Source organism: Brachycentrus maculatus, unplaced genomic scaffold (genome assembly GCF_059751285.1).
Source record: "Brachycentrus maculatus isolate JH-2025_06_01 unplaced genomic scaffold, ASM5975128v1 h1tg000158l, whole genome shotgun sequence".
NCBI classification, from domain to species: domain Eukaryota; kingdom Metazoa; phylum Arthropoda; class Insecta; order Trichoptera; family Brachycentridae; genus Brachycentrus; species Brachycentrus maculatus.
In genome coordinates this window covers 238,064-265,507 of record NW_028280911.1, presented here as the reverse complement: position 1 = coordinate 265,507, position 27,444 = coordinate 238,064, and the positions used below count along the sequence as shown (strand labels likewise).

The window sequence follows — 27,444 nt, the reverse complement described above, 5'->3', positions numbered from 1 at the left end:
AATACTTAAATGTTACTTAGTGGCAAAGTCGTGTTGTGACGTAATTTTTTGTTGCTCCAATTCTTATTAGAGAAAGAAATTTAATGTTTTCTTCGAAGAGTGCAATACCTATCATAAACTATCGTTATATATAAAAAATATCATTTTATCGAGACAATACAACACAGTAAATAAATTTACCCTCCATTTTTCAATATTATAACTAAAAGTATAGGGAATATTATTTCTACATGTTTAAAAAAATAGAAAGGTGGTTTATGCAATAATAATATTTAGTTTATTTTTCTGGATCGTGGAAATATTTTTTTAAGAGTCTAAAATTAAATGTATTGAAATATCTTACATATAACAGAGTGATACATATAACAGAGATCGACATTTTCAATTACTTGATTATTACATTTTATTATGATTTTTAACAAGGATTTCAATTTTATAGTTCAAGATATTTAAAAAAAATTCCAAAATCATCAAAATTATATTTTGTAATACATATTTAGGTAGTTTTTATAAGGTTTTACCTCAAATCCCTATTCTGCGAATTCAATCCGAAATAATGAAGTGCATGATAAAGATGACATAAAGTCCGATTCCAATTAGTGACTTGAGTATCGCTGCACGCTATTTTGTTCTTTATGAGTCACGAACTCCAGTTCAGGTCAGGTCGAGATCTGTTCACCACTTAAGGATGTAAATACTGCAGCATCCCGCCTGTAGCACTTTTATTATTTGAATACCCACCTTTGACAGAAGCTATTCACAAAAGCTGTTGAGCTCTCCTTGAAAGTATACAAGTATAGTTGTTTGCTTTAATTTTGCATAAATTCGCCTTCTGGCTAAGCAGCGGAGTGCCTCGTCTGCTTTTCAACTTGAATTGCGTTATTTTAAGTGAAAGCCTCAAAGAAATTAAAATGCTAGACGTTTACCATAATAGACTTTATTAAAAATAATTTTCTACTTTCGAAATAAGGTTGTAAGTTTTTACCAACGTTTTTTCGGAAGTTGTGCGATGTCAACGACTGAAATTTAATCTCTCAACAACACTGTATAAAATACTGATTCAACTTTATACTATATATGAGGAGATGCATGAATGTGGATCATGTGGAATATGGAAAAGGTGAAGATTGTTTGCAAAGAATGGTGTGCCGTTCTATTTCTCTGCCTACCCCTGCGGCGGCATGATTAGTTAGGCTTTTAACATAACCGGGCTTAGCAGTACCTTCCTGCCAATCAAAGAAAGAAGACTCTGTCTTTGTTTTTACTTTTATCCATCTTTGGATTATTAATTTATTACTTGCATGAAGTCAGCGAAAATGAATATATTGTTGCAGTATTAAAATTAATAATAATAAAACCCTTATCCGCACCCCAATGGTGCATAGGGCATTGCTTCATATAAACGCAGTGTTATCTTGATCGTTTACAAATGAAGGAAAGGTGATCAGCCCTCCGCTTCAGGTACCAGTCCAGGGTAATATTGAATAAATATTACAGTGAAAAAAGTCACTTATATTTATTTGACCCCCCCTGGGAATCGAACCCGGGACCTCCAGAACGGTAGCTGAGCGTGCTGACCATTACACTATGGAGACAGACATGAAAATTAAACTAACAATTATATTTAGTTAGTTTATCAATACTGGTAAAAAAGTGATATTTTTTCCTCTCTTGGTTTTTATTTATTGAGCGCAATTTGTAATCTGCAATCGTTTTATATAATTTGTATTTTTTCAGATGGAAGACGAGGGTAACCATGGCAACGACGATACTCGCTGCTTCATATTGTCAACCCTGGCTGGTCAGCACAAGTCCAAGGTGACGTGCGCTCTGTGCGACGAGACAATGTACGTGTTCGACAGGTATCCCCTGGTGGATGGGACGTTCTTCTTGAGCCCTGGTCGGCACACCACGGACGCTGTTGAGGTACGCATTCGAACAATACCTCTCATCATCTTATGTTTTCCTAATCCAAATTCAGCCTGCATGTGAAGCATATGAACTCCACACATCTGCCGGCTACCTTTTGTATTCCCAAGTCACACCCTTAATTCCTTGTTTGGACTAGAACTGCCGATGAATTACTTGTAGTTGACTTGATTTTTTAAAAGAAAAAATATATTCATACGCTTCAAGTTGTGGATTTAACTGCAAAAAAGTAAGTATATCAAAATTTATACAAATTACAGTAATAATTCCAAACGAATGTATTATTTGGTTTAAAGTTTTCAGTAGGATATTTAACACAGTAAGAATCGTTCAATATCCGTACAATTTTGTTTTAGTTCGAAAATAGTAATTTGATGGAGTAGAAATTTACTTAATTATTAAGTAACAAATGAATTATATTTACGAGTATACTCTTATACGTACCTATTTAGGTAGGTACAATAATAATACAAAGAGAATGCAAGTAATTCAACGAATTTAATAAAACGTACATTTACTTAATTAAATTAGTGTTAAAACTGTTATGGTAATGTGAATTTAGCTGTTTAAATAAAGTAACTTATGGTACTTGATATTAAAGTCCATAAAAAGTCTTTCACTTTATGGTTTTCTGAAACATAAATCACCTTTTTTAAATTCGCTACACGTTCAAGCACACATTTTATGGTTGCACACTTAGTAAAATTACAACGCTTCATTTTATTTATTATTCAGACGGACCTTTTGAAGCCTCGGTGTAGGGGCATGCATTAAGGTTTTATCTTTCCGAAATCCTTTTAACTTTTGAGAGCTTTTGTCTTTAATTGTATCACAGTACTCTGAACGATGTACTCGCGATAAAATTAGATAAAACCACTTGTTAGACACAATAATGTACAAAAATAATTGAATACGAAAAATTGAATTGAAAAAATAATCAAAAGATGAAATGTAATAATCATCAACCTTTGCAACCCTATTCCGGTCCCTAAGTAAAACGGTAAAGCTGTAGCATAATGTTCCCATTTGAACTGGTGGCCGGTTTTGAACCAACTGGTTTCATCGCGAGTTTTAACTGTTATCGGCGGAAACTCGTTTCGGACTTTTGAAATTAGCCGGCGAGTTCCCGGAATACGCTAAAATCTACCAAATTGTCTCTGTGAGACTTTTAAAGAGCCTTGAATTGTCAGAATTATGCGGATCTGTAGATAACCTCTGCCCGCCGCAGTTGAGCGGTGATTAACGCATTTTTTCGCATGTCCGAGTTCGATTCCCGTTAAAAAATTTAATTTATCTGTCGTTTTACACAAATATATAAATGCATACCATAGACCAGAAATTTCGAACAAAGATATATTTTTTTACTGCTGTGAATTGTCAAAAGTATACAATCATATTTGGGAATGGTAGAGTATGTTCTTCTTGCAAGATAGAAAAGTGTAATTTTAATTAAACTATTTTTCCCAAGGTTAGAATATAACAATATTATTTTGAATGTATACAGGTATACAATATGTAAACTAATACACACCTATTTTTGGTATATACCTTAGACCAGGAACATAAACCTACGATACTTTTTTTGCTGTTAATTGTCAAAATTATACAATCACATTTGGGGATGATATAGTATGTTCACGTTACTAATTATGATAAGGTGTTTTATACATACTTATTTTTGGTATATAAATATTGATTCCCGCCGAACGAGGGTGATCAAAGTAAAGTTCAGCGTAGACCGGGTTTCCACAGAAGAAATAACTATTTCAAAACATCATAGAATTTTTGAGCTTTCTACCCCCCAAGTGATAGTGTGATCGACACGGTCAATCGTTCTATGTAATTTAGTATTTTCTTAAATAAAGGGCCAGTTGTTTGGCGAGGTTCTACTGTGCTATGCGTATGTGCGGACAAAATAAAAGAGGGTAAACTTGCGAACTTCCCACTTATGATTATTCGTTTTTTTTTGTTTGGTTTATTATTTTGCAATGTAGACATTCTTTTTTTTGTTGCATTTATTTTCTGTTATTTAACATTAGCTGCTTTGCACTCTATAATTTCCATAATTTAAATTTTTGTAGCGATTTTTATTTACTTTTATTATTTATCCTACCCGGAGAACATGTCGTAGTTGGATGCGTAATGCAGCGCGTTATTTTTGTCGACAGGTGAAAGTAGAGGGCCGTACTCAGTTCTTGACTTGCGTGTGCATGGGCTGCCTGGAGCGCTGTCCTCCCGAGCGCGCTATCCGCTGCAGATTCTGCTCGCAGAAGTGGGACGGATCCTCCCTGGTTCTGGGGACCATGTACTCCTACGACATCTTCATGGCAACTCCGTGCTGCTCTGAGAGGCTGAAGGTATTTACATTTTTTTGACTCTGCCACTTTTTGGATATCTTTTATCGTTCTCTATCAGTAATTTTTCACCTATGATTTCATATTCGAAACTTTCGCTTAAAGCCATTAGATTCTAATGATCGAGAATTAGATGTTAAAGTCAAGAAGCTCAACAATGGTCCGATTGGATATGCTACATTTTATTTCTTACGACTTCGTGTTTATTTAAAAAAAAACATCTTGCTTAGTAGAATCACCTCGTTAAATTTTATAATTAATGGCCTCTGCTAATTACGAACAGCTAAGTATAAATTGTACATAGCAACAATAAACGCCGCATTTAAAGAATTAAACTCGAATCAGCAATTTATGACGTATCTTAATTGTATTTTGAGGATGTGTTTTTTTGTTCGCAGTGCAACAGCTGCTACAAGCCTCTGCTCCATCCTCAGCAGCGGCTGAACTTCTACTCGGACTACAGCCACCCGGTGGCCTGTCCGCATTGCCGCTCCATGGACACGCACTTCGTGAAGCCGCTGACCTACTGCTTCACCAAGCAGCCCTTCCCGCTCTACCAGCAGTGGCCATAACACGCGGCCCGCCCGGCGGAGCCCGCGCCCCGCCCGGCCCTGACGCCCTCGCCCCTCTCCTCCGCCGCCGCCTCCCCGCGCAGCCCGCCCGAGCCCGCCGGCCGCCGCGCGCGTCGCCCGCCGGAGCCGCCGCGCGCGCTCCGCCCCGTGGTCAACACGTCCATGGCGCCCAAGACGCGCAGCATGTTCGACTTCGCCAAGGCCGAGAGCAAGGCCGAGAGCAAGCCCAAGGCGCGCTCCCCCGCCGCCGCCGTCGCCGACTCCTTCTCTCTGCTGAACCTCAACTGCGGCGACAAGTATTCCCTGAACAGCTCCATCTGGTCCAAGGCCAGCGAGAAGTACTTCGGGCAGAGCGACTCTCTGCTGAAGCTCGGGTGGGAGGATCTGGACATCCAGCGCTCCCTGGAGCCGCTCCTGACCCCGCGCCCCGCGCCCGCCAACCCCGCCCCGGGGACCTGCATGCAGCTCTTCTCCAACGAATTCATCCACTACTTGAACCAAATAGCTTAAGAACTCGACTTCGTACAATCCTGTCGCCGCTTTTTCCCCGTAAAACTAGAAAGCATCACCGCGAAAGTTTTCTAAGGACGTAAAGTCAATTCGCTGTAAATATAATAAGCTTCTTTTGTAAATGGAAATTTAAATAATAATAATATAAAATTGGTGTCCTTTATCAAACTGTTTGAACAAATAATAATTGTTGGTGTAAACTACGTAAGTATAATTTTCTTCTGAATGTATTTTCTTCGTTGTTACATGAGAATAATTCGGTTAAATTCGTAAATCAGTGTTATTTAGTTTGAATCTTTAGAATAAAATATAAATTTTAATGTAACGGAAAATTCGCATTTTTAACTATAGCAAAATTAAGGAAAGTCATTTAATTCCAGATTGAATTAGCATTTTGTGTAAAATTATTTATAATCAAAAGCATTTTAATCATTTTAGTCAAATCTATGGAATAAATGTAAAGATGTTACATTTTATTTGTTTTCGTTAATATTCTTTAATTAAATATATGTATATTGTATATGTTCTTTATGAGAAATTTCTCGCAGTGAAGTGATTTTCATTTCTGTTATATTTTATATCATATTATGTACTGTTGTGTGGTTTTAGAATTAAGCTTATATTTAGTTACGGAACAGTTGGGAAACGGAATCCTGTTGATTAGTTCAATTTGTGTTATAGTTGGCGTCATTTTTACATATTCTTTCGCTTCGGTGAGTGTACTGTCGATTTACTACTTTCCTGTACAAAAATTCCTTCTTCTCTTCGTTAAATAAGTATTCCCTTCCCACTGTTCATTACTAGCTGTACGGTGATAATAAGTAAAATAAGACGATTCCAACACAGGATGTTACCTTTAGACATTTAGGTATAGTATGGACCTTTCGAGGTGTCCCTACGTACTATTTTCTATGTAACTAGTGTTACGGATTCGATAAATAAGTCAGATAAATTTGTAGCGTAGATTTTTTATAATGTTTAAACATTGAAAATTAAAGTAATACGCATTACGTAATTTACGGTTATAAACTTTTATATGATTTTAATGTTAAGACTTAGGTGTTAGGCAAGTTTTTATATTGATCTTACTACTAAGACTATTTTGTAAAGCGTTTTTTTATTATCATTTTTTTAATTGAAGTAATCATTAGCTGATGTGTGATTTAAAGTGATATGAAACGTAATATTAAACTTGTGTTAGTGTCGAAGATAAAACGTCGAATTATTTAGGTATGTGATGGATGGAAATATGCGGAGACAGGGAATGCCAAAAAAATTACTCTCCTAAAAATATTCTCATACGTTTATATAACTTTTGTACTGTTCTTTATACAAAATTTTGTATTTTCTGTCAAAATTAACAATCATTTTAGGATTAGGGACGTTGATGATTTTCGAGATACAAATTAATACGAGTCATTCTTTTTTTTGTGGATGTTTGTCGAATGTTGTATAAATTCAAGCTAATAAGTTACTTAATAAATAATTCAAACAACCTTATGTTAAGGCTATCCGATATGTTGAAATAATGCAACGCGTTAAAAATACCATACGTCTATTAGAAGCGACATAATATGCCAAATGTTTTGCAATTATTTAAAAAATAAAACATCAGAGCTTAGTATACAACATTTACAGACTTACATCAATGTTTAGGGGGTGTTTCTCCAGTGTAAATATAGTATTAAAAAATGTCGGTTACTTTTTCTTACCAGCGATGATATTTAAATATAGATGTATATACGAGTATATTAAATGTTGTTTATTTCTTTTTTGAAAAACTTTCATTTCCGTTAATTTTTTTCAAGTTTTAAATTCGTATTTTTTTGTTAGATATGTGAAAAGTTCATAATTTTCTCTTAAAGCTCTTACTCTCGGAGGCGGTTATGTGTACGTTAATGAGCAATGAAAGGTTAAAGTTAGTAATTCTGTTTCTTTACGAATCCTTTGCATAGAAAATAATAACATCGACCCTCCACATCACTTTAGATACTTTTTTTGGTTTCCAATACCTAATTAAATAAATGCTCGTTCATATATTATATTATCTAAGCTGTTATAAGTATAATTCTATTTATCAGAAATAGAAATATATAAATTTTTAGTCTATATAATAACAAAAAAATGTTAATATTTTAGAAAAAATTTAAAACAGAGGACATCTGATGAAGAAATCGTACAAATAAAATATTTCTATTATGATATATTTATGTGGAGGGTTTGATTTTTAAATATGAGTTTTAGAAGGACGTCATATCATCGTAATTATTTAGAGGACTTTTGTAAAATTTGATTTCTCTATGTATTATATAAACATATTGTTAATCTTAGTGTCCAATACAAATCCCTCACTCGAACAAACCAGTAGCCATCATAAAGTAACTATGTTTTGTAAATAAGTGATAATTATATTTATTAAAATAGTCAAATTGCACTTTATGTAAAAGCTAATTAAACAAAACCCTTGCAAATATTTAATTAAATACCTGCATTTACCTCAAAATACTTAATTACTTATATACGCACTAAAACAAGAGTATGGAAAATTGGATTACAATACAAATGCCAAACTGACCTCTCATTCATAAATTCTATCCAAAAAACGTTTTTCTATATGATCTTCCATCACTAGGCAATAAAGACTAAATTATCATTTTCCGAAACACGGTGTCAATAATACATGTTAAATATTCTTCAGAACGCGAAACACGGTGGCAATAAAACATATTTACCATTCTCTAGAACACGAAACACGATGTCAATAATGCACATTTAAAATTCTCTATAACGCGAAATACGGTGTCAATAAAACATATTTCACATTCTCTAGAACACGAAACACGATGTCAAAAATGGACATCCAAAATTCTCTATAACGCGAAATACGGTTTTAATAATACATATTTAATATCCACCAGAACACGAAAAATTATGTCAGATACACACTTCATATTTTTTAGAATACGAAACACGGTGTCAAAAATACAAATTTAATACTCTCCAGAACATGAAATACAGTGTCAATAATACATATTTAATTTTCTCCAGGACACGAAACACGATGTCAATAATACACATTTAATATTCTCCACAATACGAAACACGGTGTCAATAAAACACATTTGATATTCTCCACCATACGAAACGCGATATCAATAATATTTATTGTTTCATCATTAATGTTTATTTTAAGTGTTATAAAGAAAAACGTCGATGGATAGGCAGATGTACGAGCGTGTTAAAGTAAGTTTTGCATTTTATTATTATTTAACCCGCAATGTCCTGACACCGTGTTTTTCTGTACAATATGTACCAATAGTTACAAAGGTAGATCATTTTAACCGTAACACGTATAAAGTTTACCTTAAGATTCCTATACAATTTAATGTTTAAAATTTTCTCGTTATGAAAGTAAATTATTTTATTCGCTACGTAAATAAAATTCACATGTACAAATTGTTTATTTTTTTTGTATAGTGATTTTGAAAATGATTTCAGAAATATTTTGCGTGATTTTTTTTTCAAATCTACAAATTAAGAAAGAGTCCAGAAACTATAATAGTGAACTCCTATTTACATACAACTCTAAACATTAATAGAAAATAATAAAATAAAATATAACGTTTCATAGAAAAAGCCTTTGAAATTTTGAAATTTGATGTACAAAAAGACAAACTTACTACACAATAATATACACAACGGTTTTTAATTTACAAGTAATAAAATAGATTTTTGCGTCCAGATTAACTTTTTTTATTATAATAGATTTTTATTTATTTTTCCCGTTATCTTTGTTTAGTTTTCTTAAATTAATTAACTCTTTATCGGAAATTAGATGAAAGAAAAACATTTCTCTGTATTTTAAAAATATATTCTGTTTTAATATTTACGAATAAGTCATTTTCATCTTTAGCAAAGTTTATTAGTAATTTTTGTTTTAGTAAAATTTAAATGATGTTAATACAATGTAAATTATTTTGCACATAATATTATACGTTATAATCTTTAATTATATTTACTAATTTATCATCAATATTTTATTTCTCAACCGTGAGGGGTGTAGTTTAGTAAATCGCTTAAAGTACAAAAATTAGTTACTTTTGCAAATTCTATCAAAGATATCAATACCTATTATAATTGTTGAAGAAGGATATACATACATAATGGAATTCCGATGTTTTATAGATTCAATTGAAACAAATATTGAGATTCACAGTTCGCGTAGAAATACTATGAACATAAAAATATGTAATGCTTCACTCTCATATCCGGCACTTACGTAGATTACTATGCTTTCAATAAGTTCTGTTTAACGTTTTGCCTTTTTCAAAATTGTATTGTACATAAATACGGATGTTTTCTTTTTATGCCAATTAATTCCCATTTTATTGTAAACATACAAATATTTCATATTTTTCATTTATATACTACATACATCAGCCATGTGCAACTTTAAATTATAAGCTTATTTCTCGTAACCATGAGATCAATGCCAATTACAAATATATATATGCTTTGCTCATTCTCAATGGCTTTGATTGATGATTGAATGTTGAATGAATGGATTTTTTTAAATATACTTAAACACTTTTCTTTAAATCGATTCTTTCTTCATAAATGTCTTTCGTTTTAATTGTAGGTTATATTTAACGTGGTGTTTCATATCTTATTTTGTATAATATTGTACTAATTATTAGTGTTATTTTCGTTAATGTGCTGCTACACGAAAATAAGCATGAAAAAGGAAGATGAATGAAGCTGGTAAGAGGAACAATGAAAGAAATGTGGACATTTAATTTTACGCGTAATCGACGAAATTACTTTTTAATTACTTAAATTTGAAAACATCTCGCTCGTACCGCGTATCTCGAAAAAAAATGCATTGAACTTGATACTTTTAGAAACTTATTTTAGTATACGGAAAGTAAACCTAGATTAGTGTCTGAATCATCATACAGTATATATTTATATATTTTGATATGCGATTTTCAGGTAGTTTTTAAAGGGGGTAAGGTCGAATTGGCTTAATATTGGTGATATATACAGAGAGGTTTGACTTTTATGTGCCTTCACCATAAATAATTCACTCTTGCGAAAATTTTTAACAGTACGAACATTTCAATAAACAAATAAGCGCAAACTTTGAATAATACGAATATTTCTATAAACAAGTAAGCGTTAACTTTGAATAATACGAACATTTAAATAAGCAAGCAATAAAATGTCTGATTATATAAGCAATCAACGATGTGCCGTTTTTTTATAAAATTAACATTAAGATTTCAGCAATAAATAGGTAAAGTTTTCAGTAATTACCAATTATTGTATTTCGAAATAACTCATTGCGTACTTTCGTTCAAATTTAAAAATAGATTTCTGTTTCATCGAGACTAAATATAAAAATACCTCATAACGTAAATTTTCTACAGAGCTTTTTATATCCAAAGTATCAATTCGAATAATAAATTTAAGTATACCCAAGGACTGCACGAAAAATTAATTGTGAAATAAAAATAGGACTTTGATGGTTTATCGAAGATGGAAAATTCTTAATAATATTAGCTTAGGGTAAAGCGAATATTCGACCGAACCCCTGAGCTTATTGTAATAGTAATAGGATAAAGTATGAAGTGCCATTTATGTGATTATCACCTCGAAGGCGCTGCAACAGTTGGCCTTTTTGATAACGATGGATCGTTGAATATTTGTGAATATACTAATATTGACTACGCAATCAATATTTTACCATTAATCTTTTCAATACTTAATAATTAACTTAAAGTTATTCTTACTCAATAAGACATTTTTACTCGGCGTAAGTTTTTTACATATAAAAAAAAAGAAAATGAAAACGAAAAAAGATCGATATTAATAAAATTTCAAGGCTGTTTATATTGCATAAGATTGAAATGTTACATTTTGTATCGGTTGTAAGGTAATAAAAGTGTGTACTGGACGACGTCTGTGTTAAATTGAACAATAAGTTCACGACGAATATTATTAACCTTTGAATACCACAATCGAAAATTGCCAAACTATTACTATGTGATCCGTGATCGCTTTCCCCCGCAATTGAATCGATTTCTTGGTTCAGTAAAGGTTAAATCTATTTTTCCAAAATGAGCAAATGACTATTGCAGCCACTGTAATCAAAATGTGATTTCTTACTGATAAAAGGGAAACATAATCTTAACAGTAATTTTGTAAAACGAAAACGCGGGGTTTATCAGGGTAAGAGTGTCGAATAGTATAATTTTATACGATTTTTGTGTAACTTAGAAGTGCATTTCTTTTGTAACGATTACTTAAAGTAAGATCGATTTCTTAAATATAAGTAGGTGTCCATGTTAAATATTGTAAATTTAAGCGTTCTCGGGTTTCATTAAACAACAAAAATCGTGTATCCAAAAGCGATAATTAATTAATGATTGTAGTTTAACATTTTCAACTTAAATTGTTATAATGCGTATTTTTAAATCTAGCGTTAGTGGACCTTCGAGTCATGGGGAAAAATTAAACGTGGTTTCTTAAATTCGCACTTATCCAAAGAATTAAATCCAAAATATCCAAGAAAATGTAAGAATTGGAGTAATAAACGCAAAACACATTTCAACAAAACGAGACATTTTTCAAGTCGACTTCATATTTTTTCGTCTTTCTGAAGTTTTCGGGAGATTTTTTAATCGATGTGTAAGGTTAAGATTTGTCTATAATTATTCCTGTGAACACGATTACTCGTTTAGTTATTAAAGTGGTGTGAATGTTTAGTTTCGTAATCCTGTCTGTAGTGTTTTCATATTCAAATGTCTATAAGTATCTCTAGGATATATTGTAATAATTTAGAATTTTGAATGAATTGTCGCGTGAAAGTGTCTGGGAGCCCAATAAAAAATATTGGCTTTTATTATATTACGGTAACAGATCATAGTGTTAAATCGATTGATTTCTTGATTAAGGCTTGAACTATAATCGCTTTTTTGATATTACTGTATATCTATGATTACATTGTTAACAGCTCAAAATAATGATATTTGAAGCTTGATAATAGGTACACTGCTTTTTTCGTTATAAAATTAACGATGCTCGTCACTCGAGTCATTTCTCATAATATCTTTATCAATCACGAAATATGTAGGTACGTTCATATGAATATGTAGCATTCAAATCGATTAATCATGCTAATTTTGTTCAATTTAAATAGCACAATATTGGTGATAAGTATGTACGTATGTGTAATAAGAAGGCTAAAAATGTATTGTGTAAGTGTACCTATTATACTTCGCTTCAATATTAATACATAATATTATCTTACCATAATGTCTTGTGAAGTGTAAAAATTGTGGTAATGAAGAGAAATATTGTACTGCAAAGGTTATTGAAGATTTTATGATGGTTGACGTGAGATGGAATGAATCAGTTGGATATAAATTTATTGTTATAATCGAACAAAATATATGTTTACTGTTTTCGTTGTGCATTTTTCCATGTAAATTGTGTATGGGACCGCTGTATATATGTATTTGATGGAAGATGAGTTGCTTAAAAAAGTCAAAAACCACCGATTTTTTTCGATGAAAATATTCGAATTTTAAAGGACACCATAAGATGATAACTTTTTAAAGTCTATTTTACGCGACTCATCAGGATTTGTATAAAGCTCATGTAAAAGTGAGCGTTCAGAGCACGATGTACACTAGGTTTAACAAAGAAGTGGAATTATTGTTTGTATTTTACTACATGTGACTACAAATCAACTACTTTAGCTATATTTTTATAATATATTGATGTCAATGCAAATGGAATTGTGTATGTTAAAAAGTTTGGTAACGAAAACCATAATGAGAGGGTATTTTTAAAGCGGATATTTGTAAAGATTTTTTCAGAGATGAATATTTTGAATAATGGCAACACGCGTGGACCTTTCGTGGATATCGATATTTTTCTTCGCTACGCGGAAATGTTGCGAGATGGGAAAAAGTTATATTTTATTGGCGAATTTGTTATTTTGTAATGGTAAGTCTGGGAATAGAACTTAAGGTATAAAGTAAGAAATGTTTCGAAAATTTAACGGAAAGATTAGATTTACGCGAAGGAATTAGCGAGTAAGTTTGCTCTTAAAGAGTTTTCGCAGTTAGTTTAGGCTTAATGTTTTTTATACCAGCTTGGTGTTGTGACAAACTAATTATCGAAACTTAAGTAAGTTTACGCGCATTATTTTATACTATCGCGAAACAGCGATAAACGTTAACAAGCTGTGTAGCGGGTAAATATTGTCTTAAGAAGAGGGTTCGCGTTCTAGTCTCTACCACCGAGCACGCCTGATCGAGTGCCGATCGTCGCCTAGATCATGTGGAGCGAGCAGACTTCAGCTAAAGCTCCCGTCGACTCGGCAGTCTCTGGATGCGGTTCCGTAAACACGGACTCTTCTCTCCTCTCTCTTCGTCCGCACAACCGGCCATCGGTCAGAATGCGACACAAGATAAAGCGCCTAGGTACAGGTGACTTTCTTTCCTTCGACATAAGTTCTCCGGGAACCACCCTTTCCTTCTCGTCGGTTGTGTTCGTTGGTTTTATCCTTTGCATCCTTGTCGTTTTAAACTTTATTAGACCCGTATTAATAACGAAACAAATACAAATATCTGTACAATGATCAACTTATGTTCAAATTAATAATCCACATCATAAAAGAGAATACGGCCGTTTTATCGATTACAAAGTAGATCGTTTATACTTATACTGAAATATTTCTATAAACCACTTATATATGAGCCATATTGTATAATTAATTATTTCCACCTCCTTACTCGGGAAATAGGCAAAGAATATTTAATGGAATACTAGTCGCTTCACTTTTTTACATATTCTCAAGTACAAATGAATTTATCTTGTTATTTAGTCCAATTTTGTTTTTTTTTTGTTTATTGTTAATAAGTGAATGAGAAACCTTTACACTTTGCGACAAGGAAATACAAATCGTTTTATTCGTTTTAGCGTTCCGGGAAACTGGGCGCTAAGGATTGTTGTGTAGCTAATTCTGTAAAAAGCCGCTATGTTGAATGCAGTCAGCTTTTCTTGAAAACTTCACCTCAATCACATTTTCCTCGATTTTAAGTTTAGATTTCCAAAAAACACTTTGCAAACAGGAAGAGCTGACTGGCCTGCTGAAATTGCTTTTTTTATTTAAGTAACTTAAACATTTAATCATTATTGTTACATCCGATGTACGGAAAACACTTTCAAAATTATTACACTACACAAAATTTTGAATCAAATATATTCACATTATTTTGATGAACTTTCATCAATTTTGAAAACTGGCCGTATTATTTAAAAAAAAAAAGTTTCACCACTTTTTTACAAATTTTAAATTATCTGTTTTGTATTTAAAAGTGTTTTCCTACGACGAAAATTGTATATTAATCATTTTTATATCTAATGTACATTTTATTTTATCCCAGTTATTTTAATGTAAATTGAATTTCTTGTATTAAACGTAATTAATTTTCCTTTCCTATTGTTTAATTTCTTTTTTATAGATTTATAGTAAGAAAAATCTGGTCATTGGCCTTCAAGGACTTATTTGTCTGAATTTATTGTTTTATTTTTAGAAATTTGTTTGATTATTGTTTTTTTGTAAGTTTTGTTAAGTTCCATTAAATTTTTAAAAAATATTTGATTTTCTTATTAAGGTGGGGTGAGGGCCTATATTTAAAGTACTAAGTATATGAGAAACGCTAATCACGATTCTAACTTAAATATTTTTTAAATTATTTTTCCTTTACTGAAAAGGTCAGAAATCATCGAAAACAAGATATTTATTTTTCAACACTTGAATTTTCACATCTTGAATTTCTGTACATTTGAAAAGCAAAAATAATAATCACTTTGAGAATTTTCAAAAGTTGTTTCTCGTTTTTATATATAATTTAATACTTTAAAATTATAATACTAGACAGTTGTAAGGGTCATCACTCCACAAGTAGACAATTTTATTTACTGCCTAAGGATCTTTTACATTTGCCTCGAAATAACAATTTAAAACGAAATAAGATCAAGTAAAAAAAAAACATTTTTTTCCGATGGTAAGTGTTTAAATATTTTTATTAATTTAAGGCATAAAATCTTCACATTTTAAGCATTTAACAACTATGGCTTCATTTAATGTAGGTACGTAATTGTTGAATCAAAATGGTAAATATAAAGCCTTTACCTGCTACACAAAGAAATCCTTTTTTGTAATATGATCACAACTATCATGTGTAATTAACTTTTTAAAAATAAATATTACTATTACCTTTATTATATATAATATAATTTGCCCAAATATGAATGTGGGAATAAATTATTAAAAAATAAAATTGCTGTTTTTATTGACCACCTTATCCCGTCCAATTTGTATTTCCCAGCTACTATAGACTGACGACTGAATTTGCGAATATAAATGACAGGGCATCCGGTTTATCTATGATTTCCGATGTCGACAAAATCTCAAATCCATAATAACACATTATTTTAACTACAATTTTTGTCGGCATCGCGACATTACTCAGCGACGAAAATGATAAATAATTTTTTAAACGAGTAATAACGCAGCTACCAGAACTCATAGATGTATCGAATGGCCCGCCATTTTTATTCACAAAAATATTCATTCTGTGTGCAGCATCCAAATTTTACACCCTTCCAGTCGCTATAAACATTCAAATTTTAATGAATAAAATACTTTTTTTAAATATGAAATTCGATTTGGTAAATAATATCGTCTTATCGACAAATAAGCTTGAGGTCAAAAGATTTTGAAAAAATGACGCCGCCTAGACGTTGTCTGATCAGCACTTGACTGCGAAACTGGGATAGGGGTGTTAATCCACCCCAATTATAAAAAAACACTGAAATATTAAAGATATATCAGAGACAATACACTTCACGGAATGGGATTATGGAAACTTAGGGCGTTTGTGCACTACCCGGAATTTCACATTCATTAATTTCGTTTAGTGCACAAAAGCCCTAAAGGCGTTTGTGCACTACATGGAATCACACGCAATTTTACCGTCCGGCACGTCAGTTAGCGTTTTAAAACGATGATTGGCTTGTGCTTTTGTCCATCTTTCTTCGGAGCGGTGCTCTTGATTGGTGCGTTAACACGTTGCGTGTAAATTAGATCACACTAAACCGGATTGCCGGACGGTAAAATTCCGTGTAGTGCACAAGCGGTTTATGACTTATCATTACCTAACATTTCGCTAGATGTCTCTTAACTCCCACAATAATGTGATTGGATATTGAATATATACAATTTCAAATATAAAGAGGTATGAATATACAAAAAAATATATGAGAATCAGGTTTCCACCCCTCAGGACATCCTCAGATTCTTCCGAAGGTGTCCTAGGCATAGAAGTTGCATTCCTATGTTACTGGAATTGTTAGTCGTCAGTTCTCATCTGTACTACGGTAGATGAGTTGATATGGGACGACGCTTGATGGCAGGCGACAAAAAAGCCTGGAGGCGGTTTGTGTATTCCATATGCGTAATATAAGTAGTAGATATGGTATTAGTAAGTATTTGCACTAAAAAAATATACTGTCACGACAAACGAATGAATTATTTTCAATTGGTCTCGTGATTCATTAAAAATAATACTACAATCACACCATTTCCCAGCAGTGATAGGCAGAGAAGATGGAACGCTACACTCTTCTTTGCTGACGTACACTCCTAGCTTCCTTCACCTCCATACATCTAGTCATGCATACATGTCGTTCGATTAAGTAGGTAGAGTTTACACACCACCAAATTTCTGGTTCTGATTGATCTTATGATCGCGCAATGTCTTTTTAGTTCGCATTTGCCAAATATATTTCCTTATCATTCATTAATAATAAAAAAAAATATTAAAAAAAATCGATAAAACTATAGTCATTTCGACTACATATAATTCAAGAGGTCACCTGTCCAAGCACTTCGGTGATCGGACGAGAACTGGTGCATTCAACATGGTATGGTCGTTGGTAAGTGGAGTGTGGTGATATTCCTTCATAATTAAATAATGAGAATAAAATATAAAAATAAACCAAAAAAAAGGGGCCAACGGCACGCGGTGTTCCCAAGCGGTCACCCATCCAAGTACTGACCGCGCCCAATGTTGCTTAACTTCGGTGATCGGACGAGAACCGGTGCATTCAACATGGTATGGTCGTTGGCGAGTGAAGCGTGGAGATTTTCCTCCATAATTAAATAATGAGAATAAAATATAAAAATACAACCAAAAAAGGGGGGCCAACGGCACGCGGTGTTCCCAAGCGGTCACCCATCCAAGTACTGACCGCGCCCAATGTTGCTTAACTTCGGTGATCGGACGAGAACCGGTGCATTCAACATGGTATGGTCGTTGGCGAGTGAAGCGTGGAGATTTTCCTTCATAATTAAATAATGAGAATAAAATATAAAAATAAAACCAAAAAAGGGGGCCAACGGCACGCGGTGTTCCCAAGCAGTCACCCATCCAAGTACTGACCGCGCCCAATGTTGCTTAACTTCGGTGATCGGACGAGAACCGGTGCATTCAACATGGTATGGTCGTTGGCGAGTGAAGCGTGGAGATTTTCCTCCATAATTAAATAATGAGAATAAAATATAAAAATAAAACCAAAAAAGGGGGGGGGCCAACGGCACGCGGTGTTCCCAAGCGGTCACCCATCCAAGTACTGACCGCGCCCAATGTTGCTTAACTTCGGTGATCGGACGAGAACCGGTGCATTCAACATGGTATGGTCGTTGGCGAGTGAGGCGTGGAGATTTTTCTTCATAATTAAATAATGAGAATAAAATATAAAAATAAAACCAAAAAAGGGGGCCAACGGCACGCGGTGTTCCCAAGCGGTCACCCATCCAAGTACTGACCGCGCCCAATGTTGCTTAACTTCGGTGATCGGACGAGAACCGGTGCATTCAACATGGTATGGTCGTTGGCGAGTGGAGCGTGGAGATTTTTCTTCATAATTAAATAATGAGAACAAAATATAGAAATAAAACCCAAAAGGGGGGCCAACGGCACGCGGTGTTCCCAAGCGGTCACCCATCCAATTACTGACCGCGCCTATTAATATAATAAATATTCCTGTAATTTTAGGTGAGTTGAAATTCTCGTCTTTAAAGCTAAAATTCGAGGAACTAATATACATGCTTATATATATATATATATATATATATATATATATATATATATATATATATATATATATATATATATATATATATATAAATATATATATATATATATATATATATATATATATATATATATATATATATATATATATATATATATATATATATATATATATATATATATATATATATATATATATATATATATATATATATATATATATATATATATATATATATATATATATAAATATATATGTATACAATATATATCTTCGTTTATATCCATCCCTGAAGATGACAAGCTGCTTGTCAAAACGGATTGGAGAAAAGTATAAAATATTTAGTTATCAATAACAAAGTTTTAGTTTTTATTTTATAAAGTTTAAGTAGAAAATCTGACAAAATTTTGGTATTTACCTGTAAGTGTATATTAATCTATACAATATCAAACCTTCAATAATTGAGCAAATATGAGTTCTCTTGAGATTTATTTCTCGCTATGCCTGCTCTGGTCTCTATACCATGTGCGGAAATTCCTCTTAAACGTGTCTTGTATATGCTTACTTTGCTTTCAATATTCATTTGCTTATTCTTCCCGATTTTCGTTTTAACGCTTACTTTAAATATCGTATTTACTTGTGTAACAATGTAAATTCATATTATTTATTGATTCGGCATTAACTTTGTGGAATGACATCACCATGGACTAACAAGTAATTATTTTTCGGAATTTGCAAATTATATCATAGAAACTAACCACTCATTTGACTCTCATACACTTAAATTATTACACTCTGTTACAAATAAAGGTCAAGTAAAAGATTAATTAATAATATACTGTTTCAAAATACGTCACCATTATTATCAATGTTTCCTTTTACAAAAAATCTTGTTCCTTAACCCCCCTCCCTTCCCTATATTTATGAACCTATATATACACCTAAATATATTTTTTGGTCGTTAGTTTTAATTTGTACCAGAAGATGAAAACATCTGTCGTTTTAGAAACTAGTCGTATATATAAATAAAACTCATTAAAGTGGTATATTCAAGTGTTTATTTTAATAAAATAATGCAAGTTCTAATTGTATCTCCTTTTCAGGTAGTCATTTATTTGTTCCACTTGGCTATGGCATCAGTGCATCTTGTGTCCGACATTGAAAAGAACGGCTTACGTGGGGAGCTTTAGAAAACCTTGATTTCTAGAAATTACGTATAAAAGACCATAATTCCATATCAGTTCAGCTAAGCAGTTTGACATATCGTGTGGGTTGTCGAATGAATACTTGATCAGTCGAGACTATTCTTCCTAGAGAACAAAAAACGAGTAAGTATCATGTAATATAAAATACCAGGAACGTCGCCATTTGCACGTTATTCGTTACGTTTTTTTTTCCCATATAAAATACACGTAAGTCAGATTAATTTTAGCCTTGATTTATTTGAGTGTTGTTAACCTTCTTAAGCTTTCCACGTGGGTAGACAGAGAGAATAAAACACCACACCAATCTTCGCCTCTTCTACATTCGTGCATCTCCGCCTGACTATAATTCGAGTGTTGGTCATTTAAATTAACAAAGTTAACTTTAAATATGAATTCACATCAATATTTTATTGGGATATCGTCCCGTGGTTGTATGGTAGATTCTGAGTTGTATGTTAGTTGTACTAGGTTCACTCCGCACAAGGTAAGTTACTAAACGCATTTTTTTTTAAATTCAGGTGTCTCATCGATCGTTTTTTTAATACGAAAAATACAATCTGGGCATCCCAGAGCTTGCGATCTGGCATTTGGCTTTTTAAGAGAACACTTTAAACACTTGTGTGACGTTCATCAATCTGTTCATTATTGTACATCTAACAACACATATGTATTGTTCTTGGATTATTTTCCAATTTCGGTCATAATTTTTTGATAGATATGGAATTTTGACTGATTCTGAAGAAGGAAAAAATCTTAACTATAATAAATATTTATATATCACCCGTTGGGCGAATAATTCAGAGTCGTATGTATATATATATATATATATATATATATATATATATATATATATATATATATATATATACATATATATATATATATATATATATAAATATATATATTTGTATATATATATATATATATATATATATATATATATATATATATATATATATATATATATATATATATATATATATATATATATATATATATATATATATATATATATATATATATATATATATATATATATATATATATATATATATATATATATATATATATATATATATATATATATATATATATATATATATATATATATATATATATATATATATATACATATATATATATATATATATATATATATATATATATATATATATATATATATATATATATATATATATATATATATATATATATATATATATATATATATATACAGTGGGTGGCCAAATTATTAGGGACACTTGTACTTTTTTGTAATTTTCAAGTTTAAATGAATTTTTTGGTCAAATTAATTAGTTATAATTATTTTTTCTTATGTATTTTTATTGCTGGTATCATAATTATTGTTTTGAAGACGTATCAATGCTGTGAAATATCAAAAAAGTAAGTTTTTTTTCATTTGGATGTTGATTAGTGAAAAATGATATTGATGTGAGCTCAGTTAATATTTTTTAAAACCATTTTCGTGTTAGTTTTTTGAGTTCAAGACCATAAAAACGTAAGTGTTGTTTAATAATTTATTAGTTTCGCTAATTTAATAAGTTAATTTCAATTAATTTTTTAATAAAATTCAATTAAGTTTGAATTGAACCATAATATTCTCAATTTAAGTATGGGCAAGTCTTCAAACATATCTCCGAGAAAATGTAGGGAAGTTATAACCTTACTACTTCATTTCACATATTTCCAGAGAGAAATAGCAGTACTTACAGATGTTTCAAAGTCAGGAGTCCATCGGAAATAAAGAAAAATTGATAAAAGCCTGCGTCTAGAATCAGCCCGCGTCGGAAAAAAGGCAGAAAAAGCATCAAAACTCCGCGTGGTGCCCATAAAATCAGGGACATCTATTTCCAAAATCGTAAAAAGTTTGTTGATTGTCTGATTATTGTTGATTTTTGTTGATAAACGATGAAGGGATCAACGTATCCAAAAAGACAGTTCAGAGACGGTTAGTTGAAGTAAATCTAATGGGTCGACGTCCAACCAAAAAACTACGCCTGACTGAGGCATGAAGAAAAAACGACTCCTATGGGCCAAAGAACACCGGAATGTAACTGTTTCGGAATGGATTCGAATAATTATGGCTTGTATTCGTATAATAAATTAAGAAGATAAAAAATATATGTATTTTTGCAATTATGGCAATACATTAAAGGTGTGCTTCTTGGACGAGTCAACATATGCAATTTTTGTGGGAAAATCTTCATTTTTCCGACGTGGCCCAGGAGAAAAATTCGACCCAGATTGCCTTGTGGAGATGGTTAAAAACACCCTGTTAGCATAATGTTGTGGTCCGTAATCTCATTTAAGGGTATGGGATGCCCCTGTATCATGGAAGGGACCATGAGGCAAGACCAGTACCAGCGAGTACTGAAAAGTCGACTCCAGCCAAGGCTCAAGAATGGTTCCCTGGCGATGAAGAGTATGTGTTAATGCATGACTCGGTATTGTGTCATAAAACCAGGAGTGTTATCACATTCCTGGCTGAAAAAAACTTCTGTGTTTTGCCTTACCCGGGGAATTAGCTTGATATGAACCCCATTGAAAACCTTTGGGAACTAACGAAACGTGAGATTGCTAAAGAAGTCATCACCACCAAGCGGTAAATGATAGAAACTCTTATCAGAGTATGGCATAATAACCCTAATCTCTGGCACAATGCAAAAATCTGCATTAAAAAGTATGCCCTGACGTTTGGAGGTTGTAATCGCAGCAAAGGGTGTTATTACTGAAAATGAAGAATTTTTCGAAATTGTTGAATAATTACTTTTTATGAAAAAAATAAATTGGTATTATTAAATCCATGATAATATAGTTTCTTAATTCTAAATAAAGCACCCCAATCAATAAAAAAATATTCAAAAAACCAAATCATTTGCTCATTAAATTCATTTCATAATGAAAATTACAGGAAATTCGAAGTGTCCCTAATAATATGGCCACCCACTGTATATATCTCTGCAGCATCCATGAAGTCTTTGCTAATTTTTTTAATGGAAAATGTGTATATTGCTCAAACATAAAACTTTTCTTTGCTTAGATGTCACACTGAAGCTGTTTTAAGAACAGGGAGAATGTTACTCTTAAAAAAAACATTCTCCTTTATCTACATACCTTCCAATATGTTATTTTTCAGTACTTTCAATTTGGTAATTTTTTAAAAATATTTACGTATTGACGATTAAAAAAAATCATTAAATCGTGGGTATACTGGAAAAAAATATCTCCCAAATTCCTGTTTTAATAATCCCTGTTATTTAAAGCTTTTAAAGGCTTTTAAAGCTTAAAATTAAATTTATTTTTAAAACTACATCAAAATGACATTTTAAACTACTTACCGTATTTTGCCACTTTATAGAACGTTGAAAACTTTATAATATTCATCTTGAAGTACATTTTTCATAATTTCGAATTAATGTTTTTTTTCCAGTACACCCACGAAATTATCTTCATAAAATTATGATTTGTCTTGTTTTCGTCGTGTTGTAAATTAAAATTCTCTCCGTGTAGATTGCCTCCGTAATTTAATTAATTAATGCCCCCTCACCTTCCTTTAAGGCCTAGATATTTCGTAGTGCGCCCTCTAGACACACATTCTCCCCATGAATGTGGCACGTTTTTCGATTTTATTCAAGGTTACTCGACATCTTGTCCTTTTTGCCCTTCACAACCCCATGTACCACCATTTCCCCTGTTTAATACCAACTACCTACCGAATTGATGGCGGCTTCAAGTTCCGATTTCGTTTTTTACTATTCCTGTCTTTTTCCTGAAAATTTTATGTTTCAGGCAGAATCTGGGCTTAATTTTACTAAAAATATTTGAGAAATGAAAAATTTGTACTGACTTTACTAGGTGGAACTGCATTTTGTGTAATAAACTGACAAGTTTATAGTTTTTTTTTTTCACATATATTTTATTTGACCAGTGCCACTTGAGTCCCAATACAATAATAAATATGTTTTGATGTAAAACTAGTTAGAGTTGCGTCAGGAGACATGAAAATCACTGCCGTAGCATTTATTTTAACTGCAGATTTTTTTTCTGTATATTTTTTTAAAAAACAAAACCAAACTTTTTCAAAGTATGGATAGAAAACAAAATAGAAAAAAATAAAAAGTGAGGTACAGGAAATGCAATTGAGATGTTATTAGCACACAGGACGCAAAGAAACTGAACATATTGTGAACCAAGCAATCGGCGTAGTTCTTTCTCAAATGATATCTAGAGGAAGACCGAAAAATTCATGGATGCTACACAAAGGTAACATGATTCGAAGGCATGGCCTAAGTGACGTTATTAATGATAAAAGGACCTACAACGACGAGAAGAGCTGCTCCAACAGTTTACAAAGACGACAATATGGGATGGAGCCAGGAAAAAGAAGAAGAATGTTAGGAAAAAATGTATCCTTCGCTTACAGATTTTTTTCTGATTAACTGTACATTATTCTGCTTGATTTGCGAAAGAAAATAATTGCACTCCTCCATAAAAATTATTATATATTTCAAGGTCAAATAAATCATCCCTTAAAGTGTTTTTTTAGACATACCTGTACTACATGTACGTAGGTAGTACGCAACACAGTCTGCATGGCAACATGCCCTAGCCTCCCCTCTCCCCGCGGCACACTCGCGACCCCGGAACAGTCCAGAACCATCCACCCCTCTGTCCTTGAAACTGATTAACTATCCCCTAAAGCCGAGGGGAGCCAGCCAAGAGCCGGCGCAAGGAACCGCAGAAATCAACCAATTTCCGAACCAATCAATTGTCCGAAATGGGCAATTTGAATACTTGTGTCGTACAGCAAACTGTATACAAGCAGATCAAAAAGAAAAAATAAACAATTCGTTCATAATATAAAACGAATGGATGATGCATTTATGATTTTATCAAATCTTCAAAAGAGAACGTCAAATATTATATATTCAAGGAAGATAACGAGAGAATCAATCCCAAAATAATGAAAAATCGAACATATCGTAGTCGTACAGGAGAAAGTGACCAACTGAAAAAATGTAAAATGTTCAGGAGGGCCATTTAAATCACTTTTGCTTGGCAACAAAATAAACATCAATGCAGTTAGTTATTTTGAACAACTATTATACTTCCTTAACTATATTATACTTCCAAGTTTAAAATCACTTTGGGTTTTTTTTCAGGGCAATATTAAGCTAGTGAGATATCAATTAGTTTATAGTCACTTTCTCTTGTATGACTACGATATGAAGAAGGAATTTTTCAAATTTTTTTGAGTGTGCGCAAATTTTTGCTCTGAAATCTGAGTTTGTCCCCTTAGTTATAATTGTCATCATTTCTATTGATATCTCAAAAAAGGTGAAGAAGAATATGGAATTTTGGGCATTTATACAGGTAAATTGAAGGATAAATACGTGAATTCAAATTTCTAATGTGCGGTTGTCAATCATGGGTGAAATGTTACACGTGATCGCTTTAAACAGACAAGAATATAAGCAGGTAAAAAAAGAAAACTGTATCAAAATACATGTCACTCGTGGATGAATACCCATGCTTGTAAAAGCTTGCGTAATGTGTAGCGAGCCCTTTGAGGAAAGTTCTATAAATGAAATAAGTAGATTTCCAGTTATTATTTTTGAAAGACTTTATAAAAATCATATATTCTTAGTCTTCTTCTAATCCTTCTCCGCACCCAACGATGCATACGGCACTGCATCGTATTGACGCAGTGTTATCTTGATCGTTACTTACATGAAGGCAAGGTGATCAATCCTGATAAGTCCAGAGTAATATTAGATAAATATTAGAGTGTAAAATCTCTAATATTTATTTACACCCCCTCTGGGGATCGAACCCGGGACCTCTAGCACGGTAGCTAAGCACGCTAACCATTACACCACGGAGGCGGACAAAGTATTCTTAGTACTTATTTAAAATTAAATAAAGAAAATAATTAATAATTGAAGTGATTTTTCTAATTATCATAATAAAGTAAATTAAAAACTGTGAATATCTTAAAAACCTGATCAATTGAAGGATTGCCTGTAATTGATATGTTTTTTATTTTGTTTTAATGTTTTTTTTTTAAATTCATAGTGAATTCAATTTTATGTCATCATATATCACTTTTTTTAAATTACCTAACATCCAAGTGACTCTGAAATCTAGCTACGGCTTATGCAACACAGCTTATCATGACCCAACTCAGGCTTCAACTGTTTAAGTTTCATAGCCTATGCCTACTCTCCAGTGTATTTACTCTTTATGTTTAAAGTTACCATAATTTCATGTAATTCATGGATGAAAATTCTAGGCAAAAACACTAGCTTTATATATCACCAAACTAACAACCATTTAAGTATCAATTGGCTTGGAAAACTCAAATATAAAAAAAATACGAATAACGATGTATCATCTATGATGCATGTGATCCACGATATTGTAATAAAAAATTGAAATCATTTTTATAGAATAAAAAACTCAATGCCAGTTCATACAAGTATTAAACTGATCGAAATTACAATTCATTCGTGTTTTTAAATGCATCACTGTAGATTATCCTATCTTGAAATCGTTTTGCTGCAGCATCGGATGGCGTCTAAAATTATTCCAGAAAAAAGACCCTACGGCTTTTGGAGAGCTGCCAAACTGAACTAGCGTAATCCGTGGATTCCATCCGATTTACAGCCCGTGTAAAGATAAACGTCCACCAGTTACAATAAATTCTAAAACAAATATTACCAAATCCGCCCCGTCGAATATTTCATACTCGTGTTTATAAAGGACCGAGGATTACCATCCGTTCGAGGGAAAAAGTTTAAATAATGATTAACATTATTTTATTCAAACAGATATCTTGTTCGCCTTCGTAATTCTTATAAAACTTTAAAAAAAAGGGATTTGTCTTTTCCGTGCTAGATATTTTTATTATTATTAATAAGAAAACTAGTTAAACTTTTCACTTTATCTTTAAAAAATTGATTGAATTTTGATTATTAGTAAATCATTTTAATTAATGTTTTACTTAGTAAATACCAATATTTATTATTAAATTGACTATTATATTAATAGCGGTATTTACTAAGTGAAAAAATAATTAAAAATGCAACGATTTTACCTTTTTATTTTGTTTTAATATTTCAAGATTATTCTGCCATTTATATATATATATATATATATATATATATATATATATATATATATATATATATATATATATATATATATATATATATATATATATATATATATATATATATATATATATATATATATATATATATATATATATACGATATAATACGGATAGAAACGAAAATTGTCAGATTGTTTTTTATGGTTCTGTAAGGTACTATTTAAAAGAAAAATGCTGGCTACTATCATCAAATTTACTTATAAATAAGCCTTTAATCAAAGGATACAAATACGAAAATAGAATTATTTATATTGTAATAAAGCAGTGGAAGATCTAGGAAAGCTTGGCGTGATCTAGTATTTGTCAGTTTTAATGTCAATTTTGTCAATTTTTAATGTGGTCTGGTCAGGAGTCTGAATAATCGGCGGGTTTGTATGAGGAGATGCATAAATGTGGAAAAAGAGAAGATTGTGTGCAAATACAGGTTGATGTGGCGTTCTTTTCTCTCTGCCCCCTTCTGCGGGGAGAATAGTTAGTGTTGTATACAACACAATTACAAATGT

General features: G+C 32.0%; 1 protein-coding gene and 5 non-coding genes across 6 annotated transcripts in view; 1 reads left to right on the top strand and 5 right to left on the bottom strand.

Moving 5' to 3' along the window:
• heca (hdc homolog, cell cycle regulator) overlaps positions 1-4,877 on the top strand; it is a 168,774-nt gene extending 163,897 nt beyond the window's left edge. Inside the window, exons 3-5 of the mRNA XM_088261554.1 lie at positions 1,738-1,926; positions 4,098-4,286; positions 4,682-4,877. Coding sequence (XP_088117680.1) covers positions 1,738-1,926; positions 4,098-4,286; positions 4,682-4,855 — 552 coding nt within the window. The 3' untranslated portion in view covers positions 4,856-4,877. The remainder of the gene's footprint in view (positions 1-1,737; positions 1,927-4,097; positions 4,287-4,681) is intronic.
• A 12,577-nt stretch (positions 4,878-17,454) lies between these two features.
• LOC148308520 (5S ribosomal RNA) lies at positions 17,455-17,573 on the bottom strand. Its single transcript, XR_015837674.1, has one exon. It is a non-coding gene; the product is annotated as a 5S ribosomal RNA (ribosomal RNA).
• A 73-nt stretch (positions 17,574-17,646) lies between these two features.
• On the bottom strand, positions 17,647-17,765 carry LOC148308519 (5S ribosomal RNA). The gene has a single exon (XR_015837673.1). It is a non-coding gene; the product is annotated as a 5S ribosomal RNA (ribosomal RNA).
• Positions 17,766-17,837: 72 nt separating this feature from the next.
• LOC148308518 (5S ribosomal RNA) lies at positions 17,838-17,956 on the bottom strand. The gene has a single exon (XR_015837675.1). It is a non-coding gene; the product is annotated as a 5S ribosomal RNA (ribosomal RNA).
• A 76-nt stretch (positions 17,957-18,032) lies between these two features.
• On the bottom strand, positions 18,033-18,151 carry LOC148308517 (5S ribosomal RNA). Its single transcript, XR_015837672.1, has one exon. It is a non-coding gene; the product is annotated as a 5S ribosomal RNA (ribosomal RNA).
• Positions 18,152-18,223: 72 nt separating this feature from the next.
• On the bottom strand, positions 18,224-18,342 carry LOC148308516 (5S ribosomal RNA). The gene has a single exon (XR_015837671.1). It is a non-coding gene; the product is annotated as a 5S ribosomal RNA (ribosomal RNA).
• Between the last annotated feature and the right edge of the window lie 9,102 nt (positions 18,343-27,444).